Source organism: Rhipicephalus microplus, chromosome 3 (genome assembly GCF_043290135.1).
Source record: "Rhipicephalus microplus isolate Deutch F79 chromosome 3, USDA_Rmic, whole genome shotgun sequence".
Lineage (NCBI taxonomy): Eukaryota > Metazoa > Arthropoda > Arachnida > Ixodida > Ixodidae > Rhipicephalus > Rhipicephalus microplus.
In genome coordinates, this window is record NC_134702.1 from 5,120,014 (window position 1) to 5,136,047 (window position 16,034).

General features: G+C 43.5%; 1 protein-coding gene and 1 pseudogene across 2 annotated transcripts in view; both read left to right on the forward strand.

The window, feature by feature from the left end:
* Positions 1-16,034, forward strand: part of mTor (serine/threonine-protein kinase Tor) — a 278,630-nt gene that overhangs the window by 232,448 nt on the left and 30,148 nt on the right. For both annotated transcript variants that reach the window (XM_075888782.1, XM_037433800.2), the window contains exons 47-49: positions 2,153-2,275; positions 3,895-3,977; positions 13,894-14,041. In XM_075888782.1, coding sequence (XP_075744897.1) covers positions 2,153-2,275; positions 3,895-3,977; positions 13,894-14,041 — 354 coding nt within the window. The remainder of the gene's footprint in view (positions 1-2,152; positions 2,276-3,894; positions 3,978-13,893; positions 14,042-16,034) is intronic.
* Positions 9,238-10,041, forward strand: LOC142803579 (protein GVQW3-like; annotated as a pseudogene).

Sequence of the window (16,034 nt, forward strand, 5' to 3'; positions counted from 1 at the left end):
CTTACTGCGGCACGACACCTGGTAAGCGAGAAAACGCGTAAAAAGAAACAGCGGGTGTAGATGCCACCTTCAGTTTCCCGCACGAAACTCTGTGACATCATCAATTTTTGAAGGCATTTACTGGATCACACATAGCTTCTAATTGATAAAAATGCAGTACAGTGTCATCTGTGGATGTCATGACCTAGCATACGAAGTTTCAGAAAATTTCATCGAACCAATGTCACGAAAATATGAAAACTACATTTGAAATTTTCGATGTCATGTGTGGAGATTTCGGTGCAAAATTTTAAAATGGAAGTGCTGAAGAGCTTATGATTGTGAAACATGGCATTAGAGCTCAGTTCGTCAAATTAAACCTAGTCATTGTTTTTTTTAGTGTCCCATTAAGGAAATGCTGCTGATCTGTACATGAGCGTTCCACAAACGTGCAAGCCAGCTATATTATTGTACTGCATACAGTAGGGAAATTACAATATTTTGTCGAACGTAGCCAGGAATTTTCTGCAGTTTCCTTTGCAATGTTATCATCTGCTATGCAGCAAATTGGAGCAAGCAGCAGGCCCAACAGATATCAGCTGTTATCTTGAGCACGTGAACATTCATGATGATAGCATCGTTTCTAACTCATAGTCAAATGAGAACTTTACACCCTCAGCCTGAAAACTACAGGAAAATTGGTTGATATTCACTATTCAAGTGTCTGTTGGATGAGTGTGGCAAATGCTTTATCTGTGCACATGTGACGCAGCATGCAGTGCTCTTTCAAAAATGGTGCCTGCTTTGTTTGAACATCTAAGACTAAGCTAACTGAAGTAGCTTCAAAATATACCATCTGGATTTGGCCACTGTTCATTGATAAAGCCGGCATGGTCATCATCGGGTACTCACATAGCTCAGTGAGTCCGCATGCATGAGCAGGAGCGTAATGGCGCGCGAATATTTAAAATTTCTAATATTTTTTTAAGAGTGTTTGCTATTCGATTGGCACTAGAATGTTACTATTCAAACTATTCAAACTTCCAAAGGACAAATATAGTAAACGTCCAATCGAAAGTGGCCCCTTCAGATTTTCAATGCGCTTCTCCTCATTAACCTCTCGTATTGCAGATATAACTGCAAGTGTATTGACTCAATAAAATGCTGGTTCTAACATGGAGATGGTGGATGTGACAGTCGGGGCTCAAATAATTCTGTTTTGGACCTAAGATTTGGGCAAGGAGTCCAAAAAGTTTTACAGATGTCTAGCATTCAGATTTTTTTATATATTGATGTGTACGAGGCACACCTTTATCCTACAGAAGTTGAAAAAGGAAAGGCTGAGGAAATAGCATCTTTGCCTTTCACATGTAAAGTGTTGTCTGCAACTCTTTAATTACAAAATTACAGCAAATCATCTACATAAATACAATTCTGACTCTGCATTGCCTCATTCTTGATAACACAACTATAGTGAAAAGAAACTTTCTCATGTTGTTACTTCACACGATAAGCTTTAGAATCATATCTAACCTTTTTTCCTGCAATTTTGCTTTGGAATATAGAAAAGAATATTTTAAAAATATTTTAGAAATATTCGATTTGATTTTCACTCTCACTTCATTATTCGAATTCACTCCGCACCCAAGATCTTGCTATTTGCACAGCTCTACTAATAAGCTATTGTGTTGTTTCATCGGCTGCACTGTGTAGCGTGGCTGAAACGAGGTGCTGCGCAGATGTGAACTGGCAGCATTGGCCAATGCTTTCGAAGAACTGAAATGAGAAAAAATGCTGACCTGGGCATTGCCCATTTTTTTGTCCTGTGCTTTGCAGTTTCCAACACACCTGTAGGAATGAAACGAGAGGAAGCCATTCCTAGTATGCAATACTGCCGTTATGCTTTAAGTGGCCCTCTAAAATATATGTACTTTGAAAGTACATGCTGCAGATTGGTTGAGTTCTCTTGTGCGTTCAGCAAAGTTTTTGCACTATATCTGTTTGTTGATCTTTATCACGAAAGTGTCACTTGGTTACATGCGTTCATTTTTTTTTTTTGATGACGTTCTGATTCAGCTTGCACTGTTTCTACTATTCTGCAAAGTTTGCAAAGAGGTGTATATAAGCAGATGTAAATATGCTGAAATTTCTTTTTCGCATGCTTATTAACCAGATGGCACCAGACTATGATCACCTGACTCTCATGCAAAAGGTGGAGGTCTTTGAGCACGCTCTTGAACACACCAATGGGGATGACCTAGCCAAGCTACTCTGGCTGAAGAGCCCCAGCTCAGAGGTTGGTCTTTGATTTCTCATGGGTCGGCTTACACACCTACATTGTTTAGGGTCAAGTCACCTGTTTAATCTTTTCACAACTGTGAACAAAGAAAAATTTAGTAAATTCACTTGAATTCTTTTTCGCTCACTTTGTGCAGCTTTCTTTCTTACTCCTAATAACATGATACTATTATTTCGAATTCAACGTAGAACCTTTATTTCCCAAAGGGGCTAAAAAAAAAAAAGCTTTAAGGAGGTTTGATGGCACAGCCTAAAAGTCATCATACTCCTCAGATAAGAAAATGTCAGCTCCTATTTCTCTCACAGAGCTGTTGTCTGATGAGGAGTCATCAAAAGACTTACTTTCATTCCATCGTGGAAACTAGCAATGTTATATTCACGGTTCTCAGAAGGTGATATAATGAAAGAGGAGACATAAATGGCACAACACAAACATTTGTGTCCATCTACCATCTGGAATGGCTGCTACATGCAACGGGACAGTTATATTCGGCATAGGTTCACTGTGTGACAAGTTTTCCTCCTTGACAAGAACAATAATATTTAGTTTCTATAAATTATTATTTAATTTCTCTAAATTATGATGACTATACTCATCAGTTCATTCAAAGGCTGATGACTTTGAATCATGATGAAATTTCTCTTATGACGTATTCGGTTGAGCGTTCATGAGCACTTTGGAGCGCTCTGAAAAATGGTCGCGCTTTAAGTTTGTAGAATTCGAGTGCTCGGACTACCTTCAATTGCCTCCTTTGGAACAACAAACTCTTGACTGTGGGCACTCCTGGCTGCTCTGACTTCAAAGTGAAGGCATAGTGCGATCTGGCCAAGAGGACAGTTCACGTGGTTGGTGGCAGATGAAAGCGTGATCGCAAATTACGAAAAGAGACATCACCGGATGCGTAATACTTCACAAACGTGTGTTGTTTGTGGCGTTTTTGAGCGTTTGCGGCGAGTTCACATCTACGAAGCCATAAATGCACCATGTCAAAAAGGTGGAGGCTAGTGAAGGCGGAGGAAACGTCATTGCTGTTGTTACAGCAGCTCACAGATGAATGCATGCCTTGAAGCTAGCAGCTCGGACGACTACGACCACCAGATTTATGTGCTGCGCTCTGCGTCCAGACATGTTGGAGATGGCCAGTTAACTGATCGGCGCCATTGTTCGATGCAGCACAGGAATGTTTACATCGCGGCTTCCTGCACTGGCTGCACGGTGGCAAATACATCATCATTTTTTAACCATATGAACAAGCAGTGAAACAATTGTGCGGACAAAGGGTGGTATTTCACTGATGTGTTGACATGTTGTCGACTTGTCCTCGTGTGTTATTCAGCCAATGATTCTGTTGAGACTGCATTTAGCAGCCCTCATGACCCATGACAAAAGTGATAAAGTAAGAGGGGGCACTGCTAGAACTCCTACAATTGACTAGATGAAGACAAGTCATGCGCTGTACTCGCAAATTTAGTTTGGTTCACTTGTGAGTACAGCTCACGGCCTATCTTCATCTCGTCCTCGTTATATGTGCTTGCGCTGCCCCCTTTTACTTTACTGTGAATCCAAACCAACTCGCCCACCTAACTGTGACAAAAGTGGTCTGTTGATGCATCCAGGTGTGGTTTGATCGGCGCACCAACTACACAAGGTCATTGGCTGTCATGTCCATGGTCGGCTACGTACTTGGACTTGGAGACAGGTCAGTCGAAACTGTGTCATGGAAATGATATTTGTTATGATTATGTGAAAGAATAGATGTCTTGCTATAATGGCAATTAAATCTTAACATATCTTACATGTTGCTGAAAATGCTGTTAGATCAAGGTTGTCATGTTTTAGATATGCAAATTATTGGAAACGTTACCATACCATTCCTCTTGGCTTTCATGGTATGAATCAGCATGTACACGATTTTTTTTGTGCCATCGCTTTAAGAATACGGCTTTTAAGTGTCCATTTAAAAAAAGAAAGACTCTGGTCTCTTTTCCTAAATAGAAGTAATTTGTCGTAAACATGGGTATAGAGCACTGTTGCAAAAACATGCATCGAAACATACACTTGAAAAGCATTATAACAAAATGCGTTTGACATGCACACACCTCATTTGTACTTAATATGAGCTTATATATTGTCATGTGGATAACAAAGAAACAACTTAGATTTATTTGGTGCATTCACTATACTGAGGTGCTATTCTTTTGAGGTGCATTTCTATTTGAAATGTGGTATTCGAGTCACCCCATTAGGAAGCAACCTTACGGATTAAAAAAAAAGTAGCATCATAGTTTGAATGCATAGGCCAGAACTAGCAGTATTGCTGAAAGTGAATGGTTTCGTAACAATAGTTTCATAAGCATATAGATATCGAGACATTTTATTTTCAGTGACTTAGGACTTGAGTGAGGTATGCAAAAGGACATGGGTTATACCTTTCTGTGCATTAAGTGCAGGATGCTTTAAAAATGATTTTTGTGTACAGCTGCCAATTCAGTCAAGGACTTTTTTTTTGTTCAGTATGCTTTGTGTTCATTTTTCAGTTCTGTTGAAGTGTAAAGTGCCATTTCGAAAGATGGTGAGCTGCTGTAAGGAAATCAAAAATATAATTTCAAGCAAATACATAATGCACTATTGGCACCATCTGATTTAGATTTCCTTTCTCTGTTGTTTTTATTTGTTTTTAAAGTGTACTATCGTGACAATTTTATGATAATTCGCATTACAAGCAATTGGGAAGGACTGCCTGAAAATGTATAAAACGTATATGCGAATTTCAATGTACTTTATAATATACTTGAAGAAAGAAAAAAAGGATGTAACATCCTGTGTTGTGCAAGTTTCAGTAATTAATTGTAATCAGCATGCAAGTAAAGTTTTATTTATTCTGAAATCAGTGGTGTTTCATGTTGCATGAAACAAAATGTCTCTCAAAATGCTTAGAATTACAGAGAGCAGAACTAGTAGCTACGTATTTATTCTAAAAAAAACAGGGTGCGCAAACAATCGATGTTAAAAGAAGCCAGGACATCACGAATGCTGACTGGAGGCTAGCCTTCTGATTTTTCTTTACATTGTCGAGGGCAAAAGTGCGCACTGAAATTTGATGAATGAGAAGTTTGTATTGGCATAGGAATGACAATGCACATCTGATGATTGAGGCATGGCATATTGGTAACAGTGGTAGTGCATGCATTAGCCAACTGTCAATTAACTTGCATAAACATTAAATCGAATGTTTTGACAGTTACCTTTCATGTGGACTACCACACGTGCCAGGTAGATAGGTTCTAGGGGTGGGTGTGCGAATTTTTAAATTTCTGAATATGAATTGAATACAAATACATAGCTTCGAATATCAATCGAATATCAAATAATAAAGAGGTGCAATTTTTTCTCCACTAGTAATCTATTACTCAATTATATATTTATGTTGGAAACAGTACAGTAGTTATTATAGTCAGTGGGGTGGTTCAAAATGCTACTTTTATTGAAATAGCAGTCCAGATATTCACTTGGCACGATTTAGGGGATGTTGAATGGTTTGAGCATATTTTTTTCTAAATGTAATATTTTTTTTCACACTCCTCTAAATTTAGTTTCTCATGATAAAAAATGAGTGTTTTTTTTTTTTCCTGTAACCTGCTTCAAATTTGCATTTTAGCGCTTCAAAATTAACATTTTTCTGCTCCAAAAATTGCTCCAAATTCTATTTTCTCTGTTGCACCTCTGGGTGTCATGGCTTCCTGCTTGTGTCCATGTTAGCATACCCTGTTTCTTTCAGGATGAAAATGCTTGCATGATTTGTGTTTGGCTGTATTAGTTTCAAGCGAACACGGGATATTATTTGAACAACCCATCAAACATCTTCACCAAAATGATTCGCTGCATCCATATGCAGCACACGAAAGTCAAGTAAAGGCACATTTTCACCACCCAGTAGGTTCAGTAGTGTGGTAAGTTGGGCTAGTTGGATTGCTTGCATGATTTATGCAGTGCTAGATATGAAGCCGAAAGGAACACACAGTGCACATGACAAGTGCTGCGGCACAAGTGAAAGATTCATTTCGAAAAACTGAAACAGGAAAACATCGCCGAGCATAGCAGATGTGCGCATGAATAAGACAGTAAAGAAAATCACTTAGCACCAACACGTTCGCATTTTTAATTAACCCATTGGCTTCCGCAGCCGGCGGTCCACTGGCCAGTTTGGCGAGACCAAAATCGCTTTAACCGGCGAATCACCGGCCGCCTAGAAAATGTTTATTTTTGACATTGTTTCACAGATGGCAGCACAATATTTTGTGTTTGCCTTTCGCTTACTTTATTATCTGCTAGATGGACATGGTTGTCCATGTTTTTTAGCTGTTTTGTAAGTTTGTTTTCTTTAGCGGCAGCGAGTTTTTGAGAGTGGGAGACCTCATCTCCGAGGAGATCGAGTTGGGCTCGCGCGGCACGCCGCAGGGGTCAGTGAAATCGCCCACCCTGTTCAACCTTGTCATGGTCAGGTTGTCGAAGAGGCTCTCGTGTATCGAGGGCTTTCGCCACACAATTTAAGCAGATGAAATTACCATTTGGTGCTCGGGTGGCAGTGACGGGCAAGTCGAGTGCTTCCTGCAGGAGGCCATAGACACCATGGAAAATTAGGACTTAGGACAAATTATGGCAAACAACACGTTCAATACCAAATACCTACAATGTTAAATCATCTACAAGGTCTTCTAGTTCACGATTCTACACTTTCTAACACCATTATCAAAACTACGCTGATGCGTTATGATATTGAGTAGGCTATCTAAAGTTTGTTTGATTTCTAATATCTTGTCTTTTTATATCTTTGATTTCTAATATTTTGCAATATGCTACGAGGATCTCATTTTGTATTTTGATGCTGTACTGTTGTTTCATGTTGTGCTGTTGTATTTTCAGGTCTACTGAAATGTTGCTTTATGATGAATTTCTTTTTTTTCTTTTGCGTTTATTTCACACTGCGTAGTAAGACTATGCCAATGTTCCTTGTGATTTTGTGCAATAATATATTCAAAATATTTGTTTGACATGCAGATGCTCTGTGACCTGCATGCCAAACTGTATTTAGGAGCAGAGGCCCTTTGTCAGGCTGTATAGCCTTTAGTCTCTGCTCCTGCTCCTGTAAGTTGTTTTTCAGGGCAAATAAACTTTCAATTCAATTCAGTTACCTCCGTCCCACAGGCCCGAGGTGTTCCCCAGACAAATCTAAGCTCCTCCTCTACCAACCCACTAGAGGAGGGCTCAACCCAAAAACTGGCTGCCGATCTCGAAGAGTGATATGAAGCTCTACATCAAAGACGGTGGTGCAATACCCAGAGTCGACTCCATTCGGGTCCTTGGCATGACCATCGAGTCCAATGGTCCCAATGGCAAGACTATACTTAAGCTCGTCGCCAAGACGAATAACGCTGTTCGGCTGGTTCGGCGCGTGGCCAACCGCCACCGAGGCCTCAAGGAAACAACCTAATCCGCCTGTTCAGTGCCTTTGTGCTCTGCCACTTTTCATATGTTGCGGCCATGCACAATTGGAAGCGTGCTGAGCGTGACAAGATCAACATCCTGCTCAGAAAGATTACCAAGCGGGCCATCGGTATCCCGATCAGGACGCGCACCGAGCGCCTGCTCCAGCTCGGAGTACACAATACATTGGAGGAGATTGCCGAAGCACAGGAGCGGACCGAGCTCGCACGCCTTTCGAGCTCCCAGACCGGCAGACATATACTCCGAGAGCTCGGTCACTCTCCGGATAAAGTGGGCGAGAAGATGAAACAGGTGCCCCAAGAGATTCGTGATCTCATCACTGTGGCACCGGTACTGAGGAATGTCTATTCCTAGCGCAATCATGGTAGGCAACGGGCTAGAGCTGCCACTCGTCTCAAGAAGATCCACAGTGAGGAGCACGGCATCAGCTTTGTCGACACAGCGGCGTACCGCGGGAACCGCGCCTTCTCCGTAGTCGTCATCGATTCCAAACAGCAAATCGCCAACTGCGCATCGGTTCACACTGAGGATCCGATGATTGCCGATCAAGTGGCCATCGCCGTGGCCATCCTGGATGGTGAAAAGAAGGTCATCTATAGTGACTCTAGGTCAGCCATTCGCGCTTTCGAGCACGGCATTGTCTCCAAGAAAGCCCTGCGCATGCTCTAGAGCGGCAGCCGCGATGGTATCAAGCATCACGTACTGATCTGGCACATGTTGGGCAGGTCCAAGGCGCCCCCCCCCCCAACCTCAACAAGGCTGCCCACAAGACCGCGTGCGCGCTAAATGACTGCTCCGGTTCCGGGCAACGATTCGAGGCCAACGGGGTTGCGGAAAACCGGGACTTGCCTGCCACGTACAGCAAAATAACAAAACATTTTTACCTCGCGCAAAGACTATATGCGCTCCCTCATCCAAAACTTAGTAGGCCCAGGCCCTTACGCTTAGACAACTGCAGACCGACATGTACCCTAACCTGAGATCTCTTCATGCTATTTATCCTGACGTGTTCCCCAATGACGCTTGTCCCGTGTTTGTGGACGTAGCAACGCTGGCGCATAAGCTCTGGGAGTGCAAGGCAATGTACACTAACCCCCACACTACTTCATCAGGTGGGAAGTGGCCCTACGCAGCTCCCTCCTGGCCGACCAACTTTGGGCCTACCAGTAGGCACGTGGAGCGACCAATAGGCTTGGCCTTACGGTCTCGACGTGGAAGTCGCCCACTGCGTGCTGACGAGCACCTTGCAGGACCACAATAAAGTTTTGCACCCAACCAACCAACCTGACGATCTTGAAACAAGTGCGCTTGCATCAGCCGGCCTTGAACCTTCGTGCGCATGCGTGAATTTTTTCTCACCTGCCAATAGCGTCAGTCGCTGAGGTATCTGAGTTGCTGAGATGTCTGAGTGAGGTAGTGCACAGTGCTGTCGTCGGTTTTTCATTGCAAGGAAAATGACGGAGCTACTGGAGCAGCGCTACTGCGTAAAATTTTGACAGAAACTGCGCGACAGTCAAGTAGAAACCATTGGGAAGATGAAGACAGCTTTTGATGACGACACTATGAGCCACACACAGATTGAGGAGTTGTATAACTGGTCTAATGATGGCCGCACATCTGTGGAGAGCAAGCCACGTTCCGGTCGGCCATCAACATGCCGAAGTGATTAGGTCATTGCCGAAGTGAATGCTGCGGTGATACAAAACCGTCGAGTGACTATCTGGGAAATTGCGGAAAAGGTGGGCATCAGCACTTTCTCTGCACATTACATTATGACTGAAGATTTGGCGATGAAGAGAGTTGCGGCGAAATTCATGCTGAAACTGCTCACAGTGGAGTATAAGCAACTTTGTGTTGAAGTCTCACAGGACATGCTGGATTTCACAAGCAGTGACCCTAACTTCATGAACACCATTATCACTGGTGACGAGTCTTGGGTGTACAGGTACGACCCGGAAGCCAAATTCCAGTCGTCACAGTGGAAGCATTTCACGTCAACAAGACCACAGAAGGCCCGCCAAGTGCACAGCAACGTCAAAGTAATGCCGAGTGCTTTCTCTGACTCTTGCGGTGTGGCACGTCATCACGAGTACGCACCAGAGGGTCAAGCAATCACCAAAGAGCGCTACAGAGATGCCCTTTGTCGCCTGCGTGATGCTGTGTGGCATAAGAGACCTGAGTTGTTGCAGCAGGAAATTGGCGCGTCCATCACAACAATGCTCCTGCACATTCCTTACTCTTGGTTCAGACGTTTTTGATGAAAAGTCAGACTCCGGTAGTTCAACAGGCTGGTTACTCACCTGATATGGCCCTCTGCGACTCCTGGCTGTTTTCTAAACTCAAAAGGACATTGAAAGGAGACCTATTTTTGAGACAAGGGAGGACGTTATGGCTGCAACGACAGCTGAGCTAAATTCCATTCTGAAGGAGGCCTTCTCAGCATGCTTCCTATAATGGCAGCATTGCTGGGAGATGTGTGTGGAGTCCCAAGGGGACTACTTTGAGGGGGTTAGGTTTCCAACGCTCCAATTATGCCAGTTTTTTCTTCTTCCACCAAAGGTTGGATATTATTCTAACAGACCATTGTACATCTGCTGCTTTGTCCCACGTACGATTTGCAGCAAGTAAGTGTATTTGGTATACAACCCTGCGCTCACAAGGTACATAATTGGATGTGTGTTTAACTTCACAGCCGTCAGTTTTCTCTTCACTGCTCTTCACTTTTTTCTCAATGAGAGGGCTCTGCGGCATTCGGAGACATGAAAGTGCTTTCTAGGCACAGTAAGAAATTGTAAAATTATCGAAGCTTTTTACATTAAAACATTGGAGATGTATGTGTGAGCCATGCATTGTTTTTTTTTTTAGAGATAAGGAGTTTGCTTATCTGCTTGGTACCATCAGGTGACATGTTTTTAAAATTTTTTTCAAGGATGCACCCATGTTGTTGCTTAATGATTTGCTTTACTGTCTCACTTATGCGCATGTCTACTATGCCCTGCATTGTTTTCCCGTTCCGATTTTTCTAAATCTTTCATTCGCGAGACAGCGGTCATCCTTTGCACTCTGTGTTCTTTTCGTCTTCGTCTCTAGCGCTGCGTCAATCATGCAAGCAATAGGTTCAATTCGTTCAATGTGCAGCTAGTTGGCAGAACTAGCAAAAACAAGTTGCATCTGCATATGTGGGTAGGGTGCCCGAAGGAGTTATAGCTGATAAGGCAGCATTAGATGTATTGATTGTTATGAGGAAATCGATTGTGAAGGAAATAGATTGTGATTGTGAAAAGGATGTATCGATTGTGAAGAGTTTGATTTACCCATTGTATAGTGCTACACGTTTATGTGCTATTTTAAAGGAGTGGTGCAGCTATCTGACACAGAAAACTGTTCTATATAGTATCTGGCTTCGATATTGAAGTGGCAAGTTAGACATGTTGGTGTATATTTTCAGATTACTGCAGTGCTAAAAACAGACAAGGACGAAAGAAGACAATGCACTCATCCTTTCCTTCTTGTTTTTTTCCTGCCCCTTTGTAGTGCTACCGTAACTAGAGTTCAATATACACTGAAACCTCGATATAACGAACCCAGATATGTATAACAAAATATTGATTTTAACGAAGTAAAGGAAGAACAGTCTTGTAACATATTGTCACATCGCTCCAGGGGTCTACAGAAGGTTTATTGAGGTCTGAGTAACAGGACTTTTACGAAGCACGTCGGTTAGGCATGCTTGCTAGACCGAGGTCAATTGGTTAAAGTGATCCAGCCAGCTTGCTTGGTGGCGACTTTCAACGCTGGCATTCATGACAGCTTTTGACGTACTGCTTCACGCTTGCTGAAAGTCCAGGCCAGTAGTACGTCTTGCTTACTCTGGCGGTGTTCGCCAGTAACCTAGATGACCAGATGTGGGCTCGTCATGACATGCAGAGAGGATGTCATCCCGCATGTCCTTCAGAACGACGAGGAGGTGAGCGTGGCTTGTAGAATTGGCTTTTTTTTTTTTTTTTTGTCCAGGACATTATCTCGGAGGCAGAAAGACATCACGACGCGAGATAGGTGGCAAAGTATAATGGCGCTACGACCCTATAAATAGTCAATGAGTGGTCTAATCTCTTCATCCTCTCGCTGCCATATGCTCAAGTCTGATGAGCCAAGGGCGCCCAGGAAACCATTATCGTTCTCTTCTTCCTGACTGACTAAATGTACGGGTGCACGCGACCGTGTATCAGCGTCTCTGTGCTTCTCTCCAGACTTATAGACAATGCTCACATTAAATTTCTGTATAGGCGAGCTTCATCGGGCCAGTCTTTCTGAGGGGTCACGTATGTTCACCAACCAGCAGAGGGCATGGTGGTCCGTCACCACTTTGAATGGACGACCATAGAGGTATGGGCGAAGCTTTGTGATCGCCCATACTACTGCAAGGCACTCTTTTTCTGTTGTCGTGTAATTCACCTTGGTACGGGACAGTGAGCGGCTGGGATAGGCTATTACTCGTTCTTTGCCGTGTTGATCCTGGACGAGCATTGCGCTGAGACCGATGTTACTGGCGTCAGTATGAGCCTCTGTGTCAGCGTCATCGTCAAAATGCCCAACAGGTGCTGACTAAATCTGCTGTCGCAGTTTGGGAAAAGCAGCCTGTTGCTCGATAGCCCATACCGGTGTGTCATCTCGTGCAAGGCGGGTCAAGAATTTCACTATCTTTAAAAACCCTCTAGTGAATCGTCAATAATAGGCGCGCAAGCCCAAAAAGCGCTGAACAGCCTTTTTGTCAGTAGTAGGTGGCTACAGCGGTAAGCTTGTCGGAATCAGGTCAAACTCTTCTCGCATTCACTACATGGCCGAGAAACTTGAGCTCTTCATAACCAAAGTGACATTTTTCTGGTTTGAGTGTAGGATCTGCTGATCGAATAGCCTCCAGCACACTCCTGAGACGGTGAAGATGTTGCTGGAATGTTTCAGAAAAAACGACTACATCATCAACCTTCTTGCTAGGAAGCGCAGCCACTATTACAAAGAACACACAACACAAGCGCTTAACTTCAACTAAACGTTTATTGCAAACGTCAGAGTTTATAAAAGGGGTGAAAAAGAGAAGAAGAATAAAAAATGGTAGACATCAAAAAGCACACGTGCCAGTCCCGTACATTACTATACGTTATTGTCTATCACTCCATCCAAAAAACATAGTTCTTTCCGCGTGAGCAAGATAGAGGGTGCACTAACACAAACAAAATCATCACGTGTCATTTCAACCGCTTCTACTATCAAACGGGTTAACAAATCTCTGTCCCCATACAGCACGCACGTGTTATCGAAATAAGGCACACAACCGCACTCCTTACAGTGGATCGCCAAGTGACCATCGGTACCCTTCTGCACTTTATTGTGGTGCTCTTTTAGCCTTTCATTAATGCATCTTTCAGTTGTTCCCACATAAACAAGACCACATGACAAGGGCACTCTGTAAACAACCGACTGTGCACACTCAACATATTTATTGCGATGCTTAATTTGGCAACCTTTCTTTTCTTTTGAAACAGGACAAGTTTGGTGACATATTCTGGACAGTTTTTCAGGGGCAGACATAACCACTCGGACGCCCACCTTATTACAACAATAAAGCGCTTCGGTTAAGCTGGCTCGCCAGATCGTGGTCTATTGGTTGAAGTAATCCAGCCGACTTGCTTGGTGGCGACTTTCGACGCTGGCATTCACGACAGCTTTTAACGTACTGCTTCACGCTTGGCAAAAATCCAGGCCAGTAGTACGTCTCGCTTACTTTGGCGAGTGTTTGCGAGTAACCTAGATGATCATATGTGGGCTTGTCATAACACGCGAATTGTATGTCGTCCCGCATGTCCTTGTGAACGAAGAGGAGGTAAGTGGGGCTTGTTGAACGGGTGTTTTTCTTGTACATGACAATATTTAGTGTTAGAAATGTGCCTTTTAACAAATTTTTGGATGTAACAAACTTAACTTATATTGGTATAAGTTGCAACTTTGTTATAATTAGGTTTGAGCCTATCTGGGTTCAACTAAGTACGTTTCAACTATTCTTAGCTTATATAGAGTTCTGCGTTTTCAAATTTTCTTCTCCTTTTTGTCAGGCATCCTTCCAACTTAATGTTGGACCGGTTGAGTGGAAAGATTCTGCACATAGACTTTGGAGACTGCTTTGAAGTTGCCATGACACGTGAGAAGTTTCCAGAGAAAATTCCTTTTCGACTCACCCGGATGCTCATCAATGCCATGGAGGTAAGCAACATGCCATAACGCTGCTGCTGTATGGCTCTCTTAGTGCCTTATTTTGATTTGCATGAGTTAGCGTGAATCATCTCCCTAGTCATAAGTTGTGAATTCATGATTGTTTACTGATTTTATGTAGCACTAGTGGGCTGTACTGCCATCTTGGTGTCTGGAATGTACCCAAGTGGTAGCAATCCCTTGTAACTACAGAACCTGCAATCTCTGCAGCTGAGAGCATAAAGAGTGAGTCATGCCTATGTGAATAAATTTGCCAGCCGTTCCGCTCTGTGAAATGGAATGATTAGTGAATATGTGTACGGATCCGACACAGAATTTTAATGAAAGGTGCAGACGCATTTTATTGTCTTGAGAGGTGGAAGCACTTATTGTGATGAAAAGCAAACACCAAGGCAAGCACAAATTTAATCTTAATTGGTGGTTATTACTTGCCTTGATCAATGCATCGTTCCTCACGAGTGCATGCTGCCTCTTCATTATGATGAGGAAAGTGAAGTTTAAAAATTGCACCATCTCTCGCTAAAGGGAACCATGTATAGATTCGAAGCAGCGGGCCCTAACGCTTACGCTGGCGGTGGTATGAACGCGGGGGCTCATCGCGGTGTTACGCAAGAAACCTGGAGAGGCGCAAAGCACGCAGTGATGGACTCGTGTTTTCTACTGGAACATGCCAATCACAATTAATGGGCAATGAGAGGCAGATGATGCCGAGCGGACGCAGAAACACGCAGTCCGCTTTTCGTTAACACGTACGCCTCGAACTTTCATTGTTCAACAATGCACAGGAGAAATCTCCCACCGGCACTACCATGGAGGTCAAAAGTCAGGGCCTTCTTTTTCATATATATATATATATATATATATATATATACGTTCTTTTTCACCTTCTTTTTTATATATATATGTATATATATATATATATATATATAATATGCCACTTTCCTCAAGTTTTGTTATCACCCAGTTACACTACGTTCAGCGCAAACCGCGCCTATAATGTTCGAGAAGCTTCGAGGCTTTAGTAGATCGTTTTGTTAAGGTTACACCCACTTCGTGAACGTCACAGATTATTCGGGAACCTATGTTGCCACTAGCGATAACACTAGAATATTCAATCGCAAGGGTATAAATGCCGACACGAATCATTGCTTGTCAGTTGATCGTCGGCCAACGCTTGGTTCGCTGCTATCAGTGCCACTGTCTTACTTTCTTTTTGCGTGGACACAAGTTCAGCTCGAATAAACAGTATCTTCTTCAACCTGGATTCTGCTCCCTTCGTTCACATCACGACCCCGTGACATCTAGTGAAGGTGCTGCTTCATTCATGTACTGGACACTCCCGTCAAGCCGTGAACCCTGCCCACGCCGCAAAGAAGACACAGACGCTAGCCAAGAGCACTGAACAAGCCGTAGGCAACAGGGTTTGCCTCGGGAGTATGGGCCTCTGCAAGGCAAGGCTTGGAAGATCAGGGCCATGACCTGGGCCGCGGCAACGGTGGCAACTGCTGCGCCACAGCCCGCTATTGTGATGCAGCAGCCAAGGCAACCATCTATTTCTCATGGGTCATCGTTCAAGTCCCAGAGACCTGGTTAGAGACCTACGACTGGGTGGCTGCCCTCAACCACTGGGACGTGAAACAGAAGCTCCAACGCGTCTACTTTTATCTGGAAGACGTGGCAAAGACCTGGTTCGAGAATCGGGAGTCTGGCCTTTAAAATGTGGGATTCTTTCTGCGGCGTATTCCTGCAAACGTTCTTGAGCGTCGCTCGCAAAGAGAAAGCCGCTGCGTTGCTGGAGACCCGGTTGTAGCTGCCCAATGAAAATGTCACCATTTTCACGGAAGAAATGAGCCGCCCCTTTCGCCACGCTGACCCCGACATGTCCGAGGAGTAGAAAGTCCATTTGCTCATGCGAGAGGTAAAGCACGACGTCTTCGCTCAGCTGGTGCAGAACCCACCAAAAACCATTCAAGAGTTTGTCTCA